This window comes from Seriola dumerili, unplaced genomic scaffold, assembly GCF_002260705.1.
Source record: "Seriola dumerili isolate Sdu_G_001 unplaced genomic scaffold, Sdu_1.0 BDQW01000052.1, whole genome shotgun sequence".
In the NCBI taxonomy this organism is placed as follows: domain Eukaryota; kingdom Metazoa; phylum Chordata; class Actinopteri; order Carangiformes; family Carangidae; genus Seriola; species Seriola dumerili.
In genome coordinates this window covers 14,275,308-14,293,089 of record NW_019174307.1, presented here as the reverse complement: position 1 = coordinate 14,293,089, position 17,782 = coordinate 14,275,308, and the positions used below count along the sequence as shown (strand labels likewise).

Genomic DNA, 17,782 nt, shown 5'->3' with positions numbered 1-17,782 from the left:
GTTGTCTAAACACCGAGAACAGCAGGACATGAAATGGAAAATGTGTTGCACAAGCAAAACCGGAAAAGACGAGTGTCCTCTCACACATGCCTTTCTTCCAAGTTCACAGACACACACACACACACACGCACACACACACACACATAAATGTACACGGTTTGTTAGTAATTTTGAAATATCAGCTCTAATGTGTACAAGATGTGACAGAGTGTCATGTGACCACATTTTCATCTGTGACATTTACATAGTGATAACGGATTAGAGAGAAGGGCAGTGTGTGTGTGTGTGTGTGTGTGTGTGTGTGTGTGTGTGTGTGTGCGTATGTGTGTGTGTGTGTGTGTGGAAGGGGGTGTATCCTCAGGAACCAACCTTATCTTCAGCTGGAAATCTAATTATTAGCACACAGCAATTTACTGTGCAGTATCTATGAATGTGTGCACAGTCTCTGTATGTGCACATGTTCAATCATGTAAATAGTCTGTACATCTGAGTCTACAATATCCGTGGCAGGTGTTGCAACCCAGATGTTACTATGTTACTTTGAAGCATTATTTATACCATAATATACAATGATAGAATACATTTCAGATGCTGCACTACGACATGTCACTGTGGCCTTTATGACCATAACGGATAGCTGAGAGGCAATAGCTTCTTGTCACAGTAATGATGATTGTTAATATTTTAACTTAGGGCAATTTGCCCTCACTCAAATTCTAAATAATTTGCAAACATGAACCATGCATAACAATAATGCATTGTATTTAGTTTTTTGTCCTCATTTCAATCACATATTGCATTCTCCTTTGCTTATTTACAGTATATTTAGAGTACAGAGTGCAGAGTGTAAAATGAAACATAAATTTAGGTCATATTACAGAGAAGCATTAAGGAGAGAAAAAAAAGAGGATGAGTAAGAGGCCAAGAGGAAAATGTCAGCAGCTTGTTTGTGCAAAAATGTTGCAAGATGCGCAAAGATGTTTGATGATTTAAACAACATTATGATTGTGTTGTATTTATTTGTTTTTCCTGTCCTCTCCACTTTGTTACCATAGTTCAGCTCATATGATTTGCAGTGCAAACTTTTGTATTTATACTGTACATCATAGTCTTTTTTTGTTCCCTTTTTACACACATACACACACACACACACACACACAGACGTCAAATGTCTACATGGAGAGGTGATAGGATCTATGGTTTGCTGCACTGTTTTTAGGCATGATGATTAACTCACAGCAGGTGCTAACTTGCCACTCAGTCGCTGGAGAGGTTCACAGGAAATAGCTAATTGCTGCAGGTGATAATGCCACACAATGAGGCAACCACCTTATCACATGAGAAAAGAAACATAAGGTGCTAACCAAATCATTTGCCCCCACTTGTGCACTTGTAGAGTTGAGAAAATGGGTGAGAAAAAGATTAACAAATTACTACACACAAACATCAACATTACGTAATATAGTTTTGACCAAATTCAAAATATAACGGACATGAACAAAGCTAACAGCGACATTAATAAATCGATCTGTTATCTACTAGTAATTTTGTATTGAAAGAGCTGTCACCAATCTGGTAGTTGTGGCCATTCACTGTAATTTTCTCTTTTTATAATAGTTGTTCATGGCAGAGTCCGCCTTTCCCATGCAGGTTTTAAATTGCATACCTGCGCACGAGAAATTGATAGAATTCAATGCATGCGTGTAGCCTAGTGTAGCCTATCTAACACTGCTGACTGTCTTCTTTGGTCATCTTTATTAAAAGAGGATGACTCCTCTTAGCCCATGGTTCAGACACATGACTGTTTTTACTGTTTTATCTTCTTGCATTTCTGGCACACACAAACTATTTTGTTGTTGTTTTCCTGATCGTCACTTGAATAAAAGATGAAATGTATTTGTGAAAATTCTACATTTAGCTTTCGGTGTTTGCCACTGAGACAACTATTGCTTGATTCTCTGGATCATAATTGATTGTTATACTGTTGGAGCATTTTACTCTTGTTAAAAAACATTACTGATATAAACAAAGCCTTGCAATTGCAGAAAACAATACTACTTTAACTTTGATTTAATTGTTTTCTGAAGGGAGTCTCTGCACTGTTGCGACAATGCCAAGTTTCTAATGTAACTAGACATTTTATGGCGGTGACACTCATTTGTTTATATTAGGGTTACTGTTATAAATTGTGACTTCAAGGCTTGTAAAATGAGTTACAGTTCCTCTGGTGCTTTAAATGTTACTCATACTGTATGCGGTGATAGTGAATGACATGTCTTGCACTCCTCCATTTGAGGACCACTGCATACAAAAACAATCCTTCTGAAAACAATAGAAATGCAGGCACAGTAAACAGTAACGCTCAGCTGTTCCGAAGAGGAGGTTGACTGACAAAGGGACGACTGCCCAGCAACAGCCACGTTCATTAAACAGTAGATATCAGAATCAGCAGGATATCTGCTCAGTGCTGTGTGAATCAATAGCTCTAGAGGTCATAGATGATGCACGTACATGTGAGAGTGTGCATGCGTGTATGCGTATCCTCCAAACCCTCCTTAACTCATCAATATCCTCTCTCTGTCACCCCCACCCCCTCCCCCTCACCTTTCTGTCTCCCACCTAGATGGTTTATAAGCCCTGGCTGTGTTCTCAGTACTTCCAGACCACCCAGATGCACTGCAGCAAGCCAATCCCCTGTGGTCAGTACTGCCTGGAGGTGCAGCAGCGGTGCCCCTTCATCCTGCCCGACAATGATGATCTCATTCACGGAGGCAGCCCCAGTTTTATATGCACAGGTACAAAAAAAAAAATCGTTCTACAATTTGTGTTTGTTTTCTTCAGATTAGCAACAATACACCACACGCAGCTGCCTAGTGCAACGTTAGGAGTCAACCAGTAGGCACTGAGGAGTTGTGCTTTGTTGACTGTTTGAGGGATAAAAGAGCCTTACCTCCCCAAATCCTGGGATTCAAAGCTATGAGTAATAAGCTTGTCTAACCTCTACTGCTTTTGCCCACACTGTGTACTTTAGATCTTGCTCTTGGCCTGATTAATTTTATACAATGAGCAAACACCTAATGAGCATGTAGGGAGTGTACAGTCATACTTCAGTAGGACAGACTTTGGACAGGATGTTCTGTCTAATCAGCAGTCTATCAGGGTGATACACCATCACAACTTACTGCTGACAATTACTCACAGCACAGCACAACAATCAGCTGCACAATGGTGCACCATCACAGTAAGTCTGTATACTCTGTCTGTACTGAACAGTATATAACACTCTCACTCTACACAGTGTAAGTGCTTACTCCTACCCCAGGTCACAAGCTGAATCCTTAAATAAACAGTTAACCTTGTTTGGAGCAGATTTGCATTGCATATACATGGGAGTTGAATCCCCCACAATATGAATGCGTGAGCAGATTTTTGTCGCCAGAATTCAATTAAAACAAAGGCACACATTTTACATCACATGTTGATGCTGCCCTCTGGTGGCCATGTTGAGCATCAGGTTACAGACATGTACAGCATGACACACAAAATTTAAAGCACAACGTTTAGGTTGCTCACTGGTGCTTGCTTACTGTTTTCACTGAAATGGAAGTATAATTCTGGTGATATGTGACAACGAGGCACATGATGAGGCCAAAACCAACAATGTGCTTGTCAGTCTCTCAATAGATGTCCCCAGCCTGTCTGTGGTTTTCAGCCCTCAGCCCATTTGTTTAAAAGGAATCTTTGAAAAATGGGTCATGGATATGAACTTTCATTTTTTAAAAAGTAATTAAGAAATTATTTCCTAAAACAGGTGAGCACTGTAGTTTCAGTAACACTTGGCAAATGTTATTCACACAGGAATAAATAGTTCATTTGTTGGGGACTATTCCGTATTAACAGCAGTAGGACAGTGTATGTGGGATTGACTTGAAATGGGAAACAGATCAATGTTGATCAGTTCCATGTAATGAAGGAACATATCACACAGCCCAATGGTGCAGCTTAGTGATGTGTTTTTAATAGTTTCGTGACAATTATGGAGGTCTATGCACAGAGGAATAAACTATATCAGGCTTTGGAATACTTAGTAGGATTGATTAATTGATTTTGGTCTTTTCATGGGCTGAAGAATATCTTATCATTCAAGGTCGTGACTAAGGTATCCAGTTCAACCATAACAACATCAACTTTAAATCTACAGTCTGCTATGAGAACACATACTGATGCACTCAGCAAGACTGATCCAGTGTTTACATACGTACTGTTAGTGAGTAAGATGACAGCAGCTATTTCAGTTCTGTAGGTTGGGGTCTGTCACTTCTGCGCACTGTATAAATACTGTAGGCCAATGTGCATGTGCATATTTTGTCAGTAACTGCAAACACGATCACTCTAAGTGCAGATTTTGTCAGAAACTTGCAGTAATTACACGGTTCCTCTTGTCCCAGTTTAGCTGTAGACAGTCAAAGTGTGCTGAGTGGGCACAGACGTCTTCAAAGTTCACTCCCTCACACATGCCATGACAGATCCCCTTGGCTTATGATGTCATTGGAAGGTGTCAGTCTGCTGTTTGTGATTACAGTCCTTGTGTTGACGCAGTACAGTTTGGCACAGCACACAGTGTATCTGTACTGTGTACTTTGTGTTTCCATGAGTTTCCTGTACATTTTTAGAATGTTTTCGTACACTTTCTATACATCAAAAACGCCTCTGTAGCGTATATGTAGGCGTACTTTTACAGACAGTATTAAATTACAATAATTCAATTTGGAAGAAGAACAGAATATAGATGTTACCTTTACCATTTTGATAATGGCCTTCATAATTTTCCATAATTTTTGTTTGAGCAGCAGTCCAAAACCTGGCAACACTCAGTTTAAACAGAAAAAACTGTTCATATTAATATTTTAGACTGTAAGTGTTTCCTTAAAAATGACTTTAACAGTTGATTATGAAAAATTGTTGCTTATATTTCTCGTTGACAACACAATAAATCAAATAATTGTTTCAGCTCTGGTTGCCAATAAATAAGAAACAAGCAAATGCAGAAATTGCTTTTGCTTACAACTGATGAGCATGTGTGGATGCACGATTAGTTTTGTAAAATGAGTTAACAACGTTTATTTCAGTTTCTTTTTCTGATAGCATGATATTATATTATTGGGGATATTAGCTGTACACCCACTGTAGTGTTAGCCTTTCACTAATTAGTGTATTCATGATGTTTAGTTTTCCCTGTAAGGTTCTTTTGTGTTGATTTGTTCCTCATGACTTGTGGTGTTTCTTTATGTGTGTATGTGCAGGTGTTGTCAAATTTGTGAATGTGTTTGATTATTTTCTTGTGTTTTTCCTTTCGCAATGGGTTGAGCTCTCTTGACCACGGTGCTTTCCAACCATAATTTCAACCTGAGAATAATCAAGTTTAATTAATTTTCTCTGACTGTTGTTGTTATTGTCTTTTCTGTCTTTAGGTTATCAAAGCTGTGCTTGTCAGGGAAGCTGGATGAGCTGCATTACTTTTTGTCTTTTTTCACAGGAAGATAGTATAGGATTTATTAAAAAGAAATGTTTCATGCCACATCTTTAAGACATTGTATGAGCTGTGAGCTAACTTTTTATACTCCACCCCCCCCCACCACCCCCCAAACCCTAACCCCCAGGGCTGCTGGAGGACTATCCATCAGGTGTGGATCCAGATGCAGAGTGCTGTGACGTGCGGTGGGACTTGAAAGTGGACAACCGATCCCGGGGGACCCTGAAAAGAACTCACCCGCCATGCCAGCATCGTACCTCCCTCAGCTCCTCAGCAGCCTGCAGACTGTGTAACAGCCGGCTCAAACTCTGCCTGCTGGTCCTCGTCCTCCTACACACTGTTGCCAGCCTCACTGCATCCCACAATGCAACAGGACTGGGCCTCCCCGCCATCACGCCTCTGGAGGAGAGCCCTGCCAATGAGGAGTGATAGAGCTGCCAGGAGGAGGTGAGGTTGTTGGGGTGGGGGATTCCCTCACCATGGCAACCGTTGTGGAAAAATACAGGCACAGGAGCTGTGTGCCTGTGGACATTCTGCAACGCTTTCTGGCAAATGGAAAATGTGGGACGCTTTGAGATGAAAGACACACAAATCAATCAAAATAAATAAATAAGTAAACAAACAGACATACTAAGGGTCTCAACCAGTCCCTTAGCTAGGAAAAGGGGACAATGCCACAGCCTTTGTTGAGTGGGAAGGTCGGCTTCCTCATGGCTGAGTTTCTCTCACTACGCTTTTTTACACTGTGTTCCAATTATTGGTTTCTGTTGCACTGGCTGACTATGGAATAACACAATCATATTCTCTTTCTAATGTTCATCCTTTGTGTTTGTTTCTGGGTCTCTCATACAGGAAGAAAATGTGTTCTCTAAATAAGACAGATAATGTGTAAAAAAAAACAAAAAAAAACAATTAGCTGCAAGTTTGTGTGTGTGTGTGTGACAGTTTGTGTTTCAAGACTGTGTGTGTGTGTGTGTGTGTGTGTGAGAGAGAGCATGTGTGGGCATGTGTGGGCATGTGTCTGCATGTCTTTACACATGTTTGTATGTGTGTATGAGAGAATGAGTGTGTGTGTGTTGCTGACAAGTACCCTAATAGTCTACCTAACAGACTGGTGTAGAGATGAAATTTTATGGAGCCCCCCCCCCCCTGCAACCTTCCGGGTGTCACTTAGCTCTGCTGTGCTGGTTTGTTGGGCACAATCCCATTAAAACTTAACTGGGTTTTGAATGTGGTTCTGATGTCCATAATAAGCTCTATGTTTAACACAGGTTTATGGTTTTTCCTCAGTTTGTTTTGTGAGATAATATTCATCTATTATTACTGTTTTTTTTGGTTTTTTTTACAAGGATCAAACCATTTCGGTAATTAGCATCAGTAAAAATCTAACACCTGGCTAAACTGTGAAAAGCATCAGGAAACAAACAGGATGCATTCCTCCAGTGTCATCAGCACTCAAAGTCGCAAAGGTTACCTCCATTTAATTACAAATTGGGCCGTATTTTGGTTTTCACCAATAATTGCGATCACAGCACCATGTTTATTGACAATGATTAAATGAAGACTGACGTGGGAAGAAACACGAGCAGACAATTTAAACAGACCCCAGATTAGCCAAACATATTTGGAGGATGAAATGAAGGCTGAGTATGTGCACACAGTTTTCCTGAAGGATTGTTTGGGACATTTCAGGTGCACTCACTTTTAGTTTTGAAATCATTACAAATAAATAATAATAATCATAAATATTAAATTAATATGTCTGATCATCTGACCCCTAGTTGAAATGTTCCCACATCTCAGTCAAATATAACCAATAGAAAAAATGGTCAAGGCTATGATCCTTTAAGCTTCAGGCTAACACTATGACAGGGCTGAGGCATATGATCAAAATATATTTACCTCGATAATCACGAAGGCTGAAATAGTGATTATTTTAACTTCCACCATACTTTGCAGATTAGAGTATATGTGCAGTGCTCATGGTCTAGAGACGCTAAAATAAAGCATCAGAGTTAGGACTCATCACGCTGCACACTGCTGTGTTTTGAATGAAGATGAAGGAAAGACATTACTAGATCCCTTTTACTGAACATATTGACATGAGCAAAATAAGAAGCCTCAGTGAATCTTTAATTTGGTATAAATGTTTGGTTCATCACCCATTGATACTAGTTATAGTTAGTTGGTAAACTAACTAAAATAACCTTCATTTACAAAGACAGGATAATCAAATTCTCCCAACAGATCCTCTGTAATTCAGTTTTTAAACAGTTAGCCAGTTGTCAGTAAGTGTCTTAATTCACATGATGGTAAAAAAAAAAAAGAAAAAAAAAAGCATGAATAGGATGATTTTATCTCACAGAACAAAATGTGACTGTCTTAAGCTTGTCGTAACCAAAGATGTTATTTCAGGCATTTAACCAAAATCCCATTCAGATTCTGGTTACTTTTCAGCCACATGGGTCAGCAAAGTTAACTGACATTGGAATATTAGCACTGGACCAATATATTTAGCACTATTGCTCCAGACGTAGATGCTTTTGTTATTTTAGATTTTAAAGGTACCATCCAGTCCAAGTAATGTCTGCAACATAAAAATCCCTCTGTTCCCTCTGCCTCAACAGCTTTGGTTCTTTTCCTGCTGCAGGTTAATAATCAAATGTGACAGCAGCATGAGTAATAAATGATTATATCCCATCACCACTACTCGAAAACAACAACTCAATTTATTGTTTTCCCCTGAACCAAAAATATATTTGTGGTGTAATTTTAACCTCAGGCCTTTTTTATTCCCAGGAAACATACTGACTGGATGTTACCTTTAAGGACTTTTCATACCTGGTAAACTGCAATTCCCAATCAATTATGATGACCATAAAATGTCAGCATGTCACTAAGAAAGGTAGCCTGCTACCTGCTGTAGCGTTAAAGGAAATCCCCTGACCCACTAATAGGTATATAACATTTTTCCCCCACTCCCGGGCCACACAAAAAGTTGTAGAATGACATTCAACATCTCACCGACACAGAGACAATTTGTTAAAAATGTTCACTTTGTTTTGAATCAAACTGTGTAATCTATTCTCATTAACTGCATGTGGAGGCTCTCTGTAAGGTTATGACAGCCTCTTTTTTGTTGACTGCCCCACTACCTGTAGAAGCACCACACCTTATCCCGAATCAGCTGCTGTAGCATGCCCACTGTCTTGTACTTTTCTCCTCAAAACATCAAACTAATCTCATTAAGTAAAGGGCTTATTAAGAAATACAGTACATTGTCATCAACACAGTCAAACACACTCAAACACTCCAAATTGTTAGCAGAGAAAGGGTAAAATCATGGCTCATTCTCCTGAAGTACAGAGGTAGGAGAGCACGAACAGAAACAAATCCAGAGAGAGGAGCATGTCATTGTTTGTGTAAGCACTATTGGCAAAACCTGATAATCATCTAAGTCAGCTGATACTTATGTTTAGCTTTTAAATGTTGACCAGCGTGTGAACAGAAAGGAATGGTGTGACCTTAAGGGCTGACCTCTTCTTCAGTTTCTAGTTTTTATTTTGTGTCTCTTTGATGAACAAGGCTGTGAGATCAGGTATTCAACAATAAACAGATGTTGCTGAATGCATTTTTTTTTTTTTTTCCACACTGAGTATGTTGATTACTTAAACGAGATGTCCAATCCAATATCTGATGTCAAGAATTTTATTATACAGCTTATATGAGGATTTAAAATTCATCGTTATTCAATCCATTTCTGTATAACCAATATATTGGCTTATTTTGACACTTATGCTGTTAAGACCCTGCCCCACTCTACACTTTACCATTCCTGCTTGCATGAAATAAATAGCTGCTCATTGTCATTCAGCACAGCACACCCATGCCCATCTTGGATGACCGCATTCAGTGACAGAAAAATGCTGCTATACTATTGGCCACCAGTAGATGGAGATATTTTTATTCTTTTATATTGCTTCTGCTGCTGAGGACCTACCACACAAGGACTGTCAGATACACAGGAATCAGGAAGGCCGAGCTTGGGAAGAAAAAGTGATGGATCTGTGGGTAAAAGTGCACTGTTGTACTGTATATGTGTGTACGTCTGCGTACATGCACATGCAGAGATGTGTGTTTGTGTCTGTTGCTAATTGCAATGTTCTCTGGAGAGCTCATTAGCATTGCCATGACCTTGGTGCCTGCAGGACAGGTGTGGCAAACCTCCACTGTCTTTACACCCACAGGGATCTGCTACACTAGTTGTCCCATTATTCACTGCAGCCCTAAAGCTGCATGGACTGTAGTATGAAACCATTGTACTGTACAATGTGTAATCACTGTGTCACCGCCCCAGGACCCAAAACAGACTAGAGTAAATGTATCTATGTTTTCCCTAAACTGTCTAGTAGAATATTTCCCCAACCCTTGTCTGAAATGAGAAAAAACGGGTGTCAGAGGCAGTGCAGAGAAGGCCAGGGTGAGTGAAGTGGACAATGATGTGAATCTGGTGCCAAAGCATACCTTATACTGAGTAAAATAAACCCAATTCATATCTGATATGACATGCTGCTTTTCGATGGGCAACAGGAGGAAAAAACAGGGTCTGTCAGTGTCATAGAAATGTGCCATGCAACCTTCACCACAAGCACATGTAAGGGATCTTTTAAGACGTACATGTGTTTTCATTCTGCCTATCATGTCAGCGGCCATGCTTTGATGGAACAACCATCACGAGCCAACCGTTGGACATGTATTCATACAGTAAACCTGCATTCAAAAGTCATGCAGAGGCCATGTCTGCTTTACATGCAGTAATGCATCCTTACTGTGTGCTACATGGGTGCGAATGCTGTGCATATTTGTTGTCCTTCATTCCCCTTCAGACATGTTTGCACCAAGGATGGACATTTTTGTGTGCAAGATTTCTTCCAAAAATTCATAGAATTAGATTTGACTTAATGTAAATCTCTAATTTGACTTTTGTTGATAATGCAGGCATGCACGCAACAGTTACTCTGCTGTGATAACTTTTTTTGTGTGTGTGTTTTGGTTTGTCGATTTTTTTACTGCATTATACTGAGAAGAAATTGTGTAGGGTCCTATACAGTAGATTCCATCTAGATCCCTGACAATGGTCTGTAGCAGTCATAGGGTATGGCCTGTCACATTGCATAACACACACCAACCTACAAAAACCTTTTTGTGTTTTACCCCTGCACATATAGACTATGTATGCCTCTTGCCCCCGACCCCCTGTGCACCCACCACCAAGTGGTATGTACACAAATATTTCCCTCTGTCACTCCTTCTCAGCCTCTCTCTGTTTTCACAATAGTTCCGTCCTCTATCCTGTGGATCTATGCAGAAGCCCATTCCTTTTTTGGTTGTAAATACGTTCCCTAGTATGCTGAACAATGTATGTCTTTTCGTCCAGGTTTTCTTGTGTATTTTGAGTTGATGTCATGCTATTACTTTCTTCTTCTTCTCTAATTCTTTTTGTATTTTGAGCGTCTGAAATCATTGATGTTAAAAGAGAATGTGGTGAGAATTAACCAATAGAATTGTCCTCAGCTTCACAACCTTATTGTAAAAGGTTGTGGCTCTGTGTGTGTGAAAGCGAAAGATTTATTATTATAGAAATGAAAAAGGTTCAAAGGCATATAGAAGTATCATTGCGATTATGATTATTATGATTACTATTATACTACCAGTATATTGTAATATTATAGATGCTTTAGTTCAAGTAACTTCTTTAATTTTTTTACAAACAACTTTGATGAAATGATTTATAAAACAGTCTCACAAGTCATGATCTTTTCGAGAATTAAGAAAACTACTGCTACAATGATTAAAATTGTGTTCTGATGAAAATAAATACAGACATATAATCTGTTCCTCTGTTGTGTTCTTGTATGACATGATATTATTCGATGCAAGGATGCACAACATGCAAAAAAGGTCAAAAAACGAAAAAACATGTATATATAAAGACATATTTTTATACTTGACTGACCTTAAAACTGACAACAGGCAACCAGGGCAAGCCTCAAAACAGTGATGAACATCTAAGAATGTCTGAATAGGCAGTTTCCATTTTCCAAACCATGATTACGATGGAAAGTGCAATCGTGTTGCATGTTTTTTTCAGTGGTGCTGGTGCTGACAGCAGTTCAATGATCCCTAATGAAGCACTCTGCTGGTGGAAACAATTGATTCAGCAAAGGTAATGTGTGCTGTCAGCTGCCTGAGCACAGAACAAAGCATTAAAACAAACTAACTTTTAAAAAGTCATTCAGTTTTCACTTTAATCAGACTTATTTGAACATTAGGATAAATTTAGCGCTTCTATTTATATTTTACAATGGCTGTTTCCTTTTCCAGAATTGGAAGCATAATTGATGTCACCGAGTCAGAGTGCACCTGCTCAGTTGATGCAAATGATCTTCATGTGTAAAATTGTAGGTTAAATATTTGATTGGCTGAGATATACTAGGGTACTTAAATAAATCAACTCTGATAATATGACAAATATATTTTCAGCAAAAACAAATTGATGTTCATATTCTCTGAAGGAAACTGCATGGATTGTTTGCCATAGCCAAATGATACAAAGTATCAAACATGGAATTTTAGGCTTCTGTTCATTACAATATACCCTAATATTCACAACATATGTTCCACTGTCTACGTTAGTTTATGGTATGGAAGAGTGACAACATGTTGTTCCATTTAAAACCATGAGATGGCAGTATTAGCATATTACATGCAGTGAGTGCTGGTATAACTCCAGGAGTATCAAAACAGACAATGAAAAAAATGTAGACATCTTATCCACAAGGATTATAAATGAATACTATTTGATTTTATTGACTCAATTTTTATCTTAAGCAGAGGAATTAGTTTACACAATATCCACTGGCTGCCACTGAATATATAGGCTACCACAGGGTTCAAAAGGTCCCATATTTGACGGTTTTCTAGTATTACAACTGTGGTCGTGTACTGTTCTTGTGTTGTATGTGTTCTTTTTGTGTTTTGAAAGCTGGCGTTATGTGAGCGTATGCAAATGAATGTGTGCTGAAACCAGACGGTGATTGGGGCGCAGCTTTCACGGTGGCAGCTGATTGGCTCCTCTCAGATGTCCACGAAGATTTAAAGAGCCAAGATGGCGCGGCCGAGCAGCTAGAAGAGAGGCCTACGTCTTCCTACACTCCCGACCGACTACACTCTTTTAACCGCCATGTGTTTTATGATAGTTCGAGAGTTAGTAGGGGTGCACTGCCTTTTTCTTCCTGATCGCTTTTTCTCTTGGTTTTGTTAGATAGGGAGCTTGGTTCATGTGTTTTGGTTTGGTTACCTTTGGGCAAGTTATGTTGATGTTTTGTTTTCAGGTAGACTTTATCGCGCATCACAAACAATATGAAGCGAGTCAGTGAGTCTCCTGAGTTAGCGTAATGTGTGAAAAGCCAAGGCAGTTCCAGTCATACTTTTTGTGGACCATCTATTACGACACCTTATGTGGATTAAACTACTGTCAGTGAGATGGGCTGCCTAAACTGTATTTTCCACTGGTGGTGCTCTGTAGCAGGCTCAAACCCCAGTGCTACTGTAATGGTGGATTATAAAACAGAAGAACAATGCCAAATTGCATATTCTCGTTCTTCTTCCACTCTGTGCCAGTGGCCCTTCCACCTCGGATTAAGTCCTCATTTCTATTTCAGCTTGTTGGGGGGATGAAGTGCTCATCTGACTAATCCTCAGCTAGCCTGCCAATAGTCAGCATCCAATATTCCACCTGTCATTCAGACCACAGTCTGGATGTGTGTGCGTGTGGGCTATGAAAAGGCTGTGTTTTTTTATTGGGATAATTGATTGTTATAATACTGGCACTCAGCACTTCTGATGGAATTTAAGGAGTAGTAGGGCTGTCATGCTGATTTTGAAATCCTCTATCAATTACATTCCTATAGTACAAGTAGCCTATTTGTACTTAAATGACACTAAAATTTGTACTATGATTGTTGTACTCCTGGAGCTCTTGAATGTTCAACTCTGTACTGCCATTTACTCACCAACAGGGGTCAGTACTATGCAAGCATAAAAGGAAACATAACATAACAGAAATTTAGATTGATCTGTTGTAATAAGGTGTAAAAAAGTGTTATATAGACAATTTGTCCCTTGGAAACAAAAAAAGGGTTATACAGCATTGTTTTTCATATCTTTGCATGTTTGTTCTTGCTTCAAATCCCAAACAATCCTTGAACCAAGAAGCAAAAACCGGGCTGTGTGGCAAGCCAAACCACTGAACCAAGCTGAGCCGAGATGAGCTTGGCTCAACTGAGCCATGTTTTCTTTTTTTCTTCTTTCCACCAGCCTGCATGCTGCTGATCGCTTGTAGGCTAATCCTCAGAGAACAGACATTTGTCAGCTCTGCTGGGAGCTTTGCAGGTGTTACAGAAACTGTAGGAATAACAGAAATGAATAAGCATCTGACGGGGAAAATCACTCTTCCACCACCCCCAGTTTTAATTTAGTATCAATTACTTACTGTAGTCTCATTGAGGTGCTGCTACTGATATGTGTTTTTGTGTGTGTAGGCCTCTCTTGTGAGAAGAGTTGAGAAATGTCAGCCTGTTTAAATATTTCACAAAGTTAAAGCTTCTGAAGTCCTTATGTAACTGCCCCTCGTAACAGTTTTTAAGCCAAGTCTCTGGCACATCCTATTTTTTTTTTTTTTTTTTTCTTGCTTGTTTTGCAGTGGAGTGTGTGTACTGTGTGTGTTCAGATTTTATAACAAGAGGGAGGGGAGGAAAGTAGCATAGGACTACAGGGATTTAAGGAGATGATCTGCCTCAGTGGAAATTCAAACACATCAGACAGACCAGTGTCGTTCACATCATTGCTGACGGAAAAGAAATGAAGCTATTTATTGTGCTGCACTGTTCCCAATCCATGAGCAACAGTTTGGTCACTGTTAAGGGCTTAATGGATGAGGCAAAATTAAACAGATGCTTGAGCATAGTTGATTAGATGAGTAGAGTTGGGCACTGGGTTGTGAATGTTGCTTACAACAGTGTTAGTGGCTTTGTGGCAAGCGTCAGTCAGGCAGAGAAGCCTAATTACACACTAATTGTTTCTTATTGTCCCTCAATTATTAATGAGGTGCATCCATTCTGTAGGTCTCCCTGGATTTTGCCAAGGAAGAAGAGGGAATCTACCACTGACAGCTAAATGTTATGACCTTAATAAGTTAAGTCCAAAGAGCTACCATGAGAATTACTGTCTCCAAGTTCAGCAGTCTATCATTTCTGCAATTGGAATATGGAATTTATAATAATGTGAAATAACATAATATGCATTTGATACACAGGCACCATAGAGTATACGGTTGTCTATGGTCCAAGACTGTAAAGAGGAAATATAATGCTGGAGACGTTTACATGCCCTGCATTTGTCCTCCATCATGCAACAGCAACATGACTCAGTGTTATGCAATGTAAGCATAGCACCTGATTTCCCCCATGGAGCTGCTGTGAGCCTGCAAATGATAGAAATTATAAGCAACCTTGCGGTTGGGTCTCAGGATGGAGAATGTGAGAGGAGATACAGGTTTTCAACAGGACAGCATCTCTTGCAAGCTACATCAAAGAGTATGGAAGCGAATGGATGGTACTGTCTGTGCTGGTGTGTGTGTTGTGCCCTCTACTCACTGAACTGACGGTCAAGCCAAATCAAACAAACCTTTTATTTGAACACCACCAAACTGATTAGGATCATCATCAGCACATTGCTGGTAGATTACTTTGTAGCGTGAATTCTACTATTTGCCTCAGCAAAGGTGAAATTGTTGCCATGATGACTTTCCAGAGTTGTAAACTCATGTCCTGTTATATTATAAACAGCTCCACGAGGTTTAAGCCTCTGATAGACTTTCAGATTTCTGAATGCTGTATTCAAACTGGACTTCCTGAATTGTACGGTATTTCATCACCTCAGCAGTGCCTGATGCAATGCCCAAACCAAAACAGCGCCTTATATTTTTAATGCAGTGCAATCGTGCAGTAAACAGCAAGGAGAATGATGTCATAATTCAAAGCACAATTAAACACACTACAGCTCCAACGTACTACTACGACTTAGCTACTCGCTGACCTCAGACTATCTGGTAGCACACACTGTGGGAGACGCACACACACACTTGCACTATCTTAGCTACCGTTTATTTCTTTGTGCTGTTAAAGAGTTTATTAGGGTAAAGCTTATTTGTATTCAGCCTAGGTATGCTGATATTTACAGGCAATCAAATGAATGGAGCAATTTTTCCATTCACAGTTCTTGTTTCCCATGACTACCGTTGCTGTGACTAACAGCACATGTAATGAAACACTAAATCACAGTGGGAAATATGCTTATTTTATGTCTTACCCTGTGTTGTGCTCAACTGAATGTCTGTGCATTATAGGTACAGAGATCCAGATTGAGCAAACAAAGCTGAGCAGGAGATTTGAAGCAAGAGGAAATAATATCCTTGCTGTGTAAAAGGTACCTTCCATTTTATCTTTTCTATTTGTGTATATGTGAAAATAAATATATAAAGTATATTTTTTAAAAAGTGATATTGTAATTGAAGGAGTAGTTGGCATAGACAAACACTTAGCTGTCCTACTGAGTCCTTCTACATCTTCACATCCAAAACAGTTTGAAACACATGCAGCAGGAACACCCCACCAGTCCACCATGTTATTTGTGGAATCCATTGATGAATAGATGTTGCGTCATACATTATAGATGTGGTGTGAGGAAACCAAGGGTGAGGAGACCATGAAGAGGAGCAAGTATTCCAAAATTGTAAATTTATACATCCTTTTGACAGGAAGTGTCTATTTTCATCATACATTTTTGCTGCAGACATCTAAATATGGATTATGCATATCCTCCACACCTCACACACACACACACACACGCACACACACACGTACAACCAAGTGCCATTCCTCATCCCCATCATCTCATCACCATGGCAGCACTTCAAAGAGCTGGTCTGAAGGTCTAATGTGCAATAAGAGCTTCTTATAGACTTGTCTTGAAGACTGGTCACACTGTTTTTTTTTGTGTCATTTCAGATCTGAAATCTTACTCATTTTTGACAGAGACAAGACTATAAATGAGCAAATGATGAACATAAATCACGGTATATTCTTCCACCTTGCTCCATTTGAAGACTGGATGGATGGATGGATGGTTGGATGGATGGATGGATAATGCATGAATGCATGGGGAAAATGCATAGTTTCAACCAATAGGTCAGTAACTGCACTCTCTCCCATAAGTTTGATGTATTACCAGTGTTAAGCCTTTCTGTCGGACTTGAATTTTAGCCATGCACAGCTGAGTTCAGATGCTGTTCTCAAAAATATTTGCATGTCATTGTGACATAATGGAGAGTGGAGCCACATACCATCAAATTCTCCTCACCTAGTAAGGCTGTGCGCCTTCTTTGAGTTAAAATCTTCAAAGCGCGGATAAAAAGCTTTGTCCAATTACTTAGATGTTGCAGACTTGTCACTTTTGGGTGACAAATGAATACATTAACATGTGAAAGATCACAGAGCGAGACCACTGAATCAAATTTCATTCTGCTTTTTAAGTGTCTCTTGACTTTTTCTTGCTACAATGCTCTTCAGTGAACAAGACAATATAAGACTGATGTCGAGCTGCAGTAAATGTTATCGCTGTTACACTGTAGCTAAGCTAGCACACAAGTGAATGTGCACGCTCTATCATGCTCAATGTAGAGGTCACCGGCCACACAGATGGGATGATGATTTAAGAGTTACTGTGTAATGGGGTAAAATATTGTCATCTGCCTAGCTCTCTGCTTTGGGATGGCTACTTTTAGGACTCACTAATCCTGGACACACATACAGACACACACACACACACACACACACACACACACATATACAAACAGCAAACAAACAGAAACACATCTCCATGCAGAAGTAATAAGCAGTTTTTAGTTGTCTTAACAGGAGTAGAGGGATTAAACTCACTCACACACATACTCAAATGTCTGTCAGTCTATCTCTCTCTCTCTCTCTCTCTCTCTCTCACACACACACACACATAAATACATGCATCCACACATGCACACATGTACACAGGTCACATAGAGCATCAGTGATTAGACCCAAATGGAGTTGAACCCTGACTGATAGCATCTGTTTCTAATGCCATCTGCTG

The 17,782-nt window shown here is 39.5% G+C and overlaps 1 protein-coding gene across 1 annotated transcript in view; it reads left to right on the top strand.

Moving 5' to 3' along the window:
• LOC111218660 (transmembrane protein FAM155A-like) overlaps positions 1-6,030 on the top strand; it is a 71,983-nt gene extending 65,953 nt beyond the window's left edge. Inside the window, exons 2-3 of the mRNA XM_022741068.1 lie at positions 2,624-2,795; positions 5,661-6,030. Coding sequence (XP_022596789.1) covers positions 2,624-2,795; positions 5,661-5,962 — 474 coding nt within the window. The 3' untranslated portion in view covers positions 5,963-6,030. The remainder of the gene's footprint in view (positions 1-2,623; positions 2,796-5,660) is intronic.
• Positions 6,031-17,782: the final 11,752 nt, after the last annotated feature.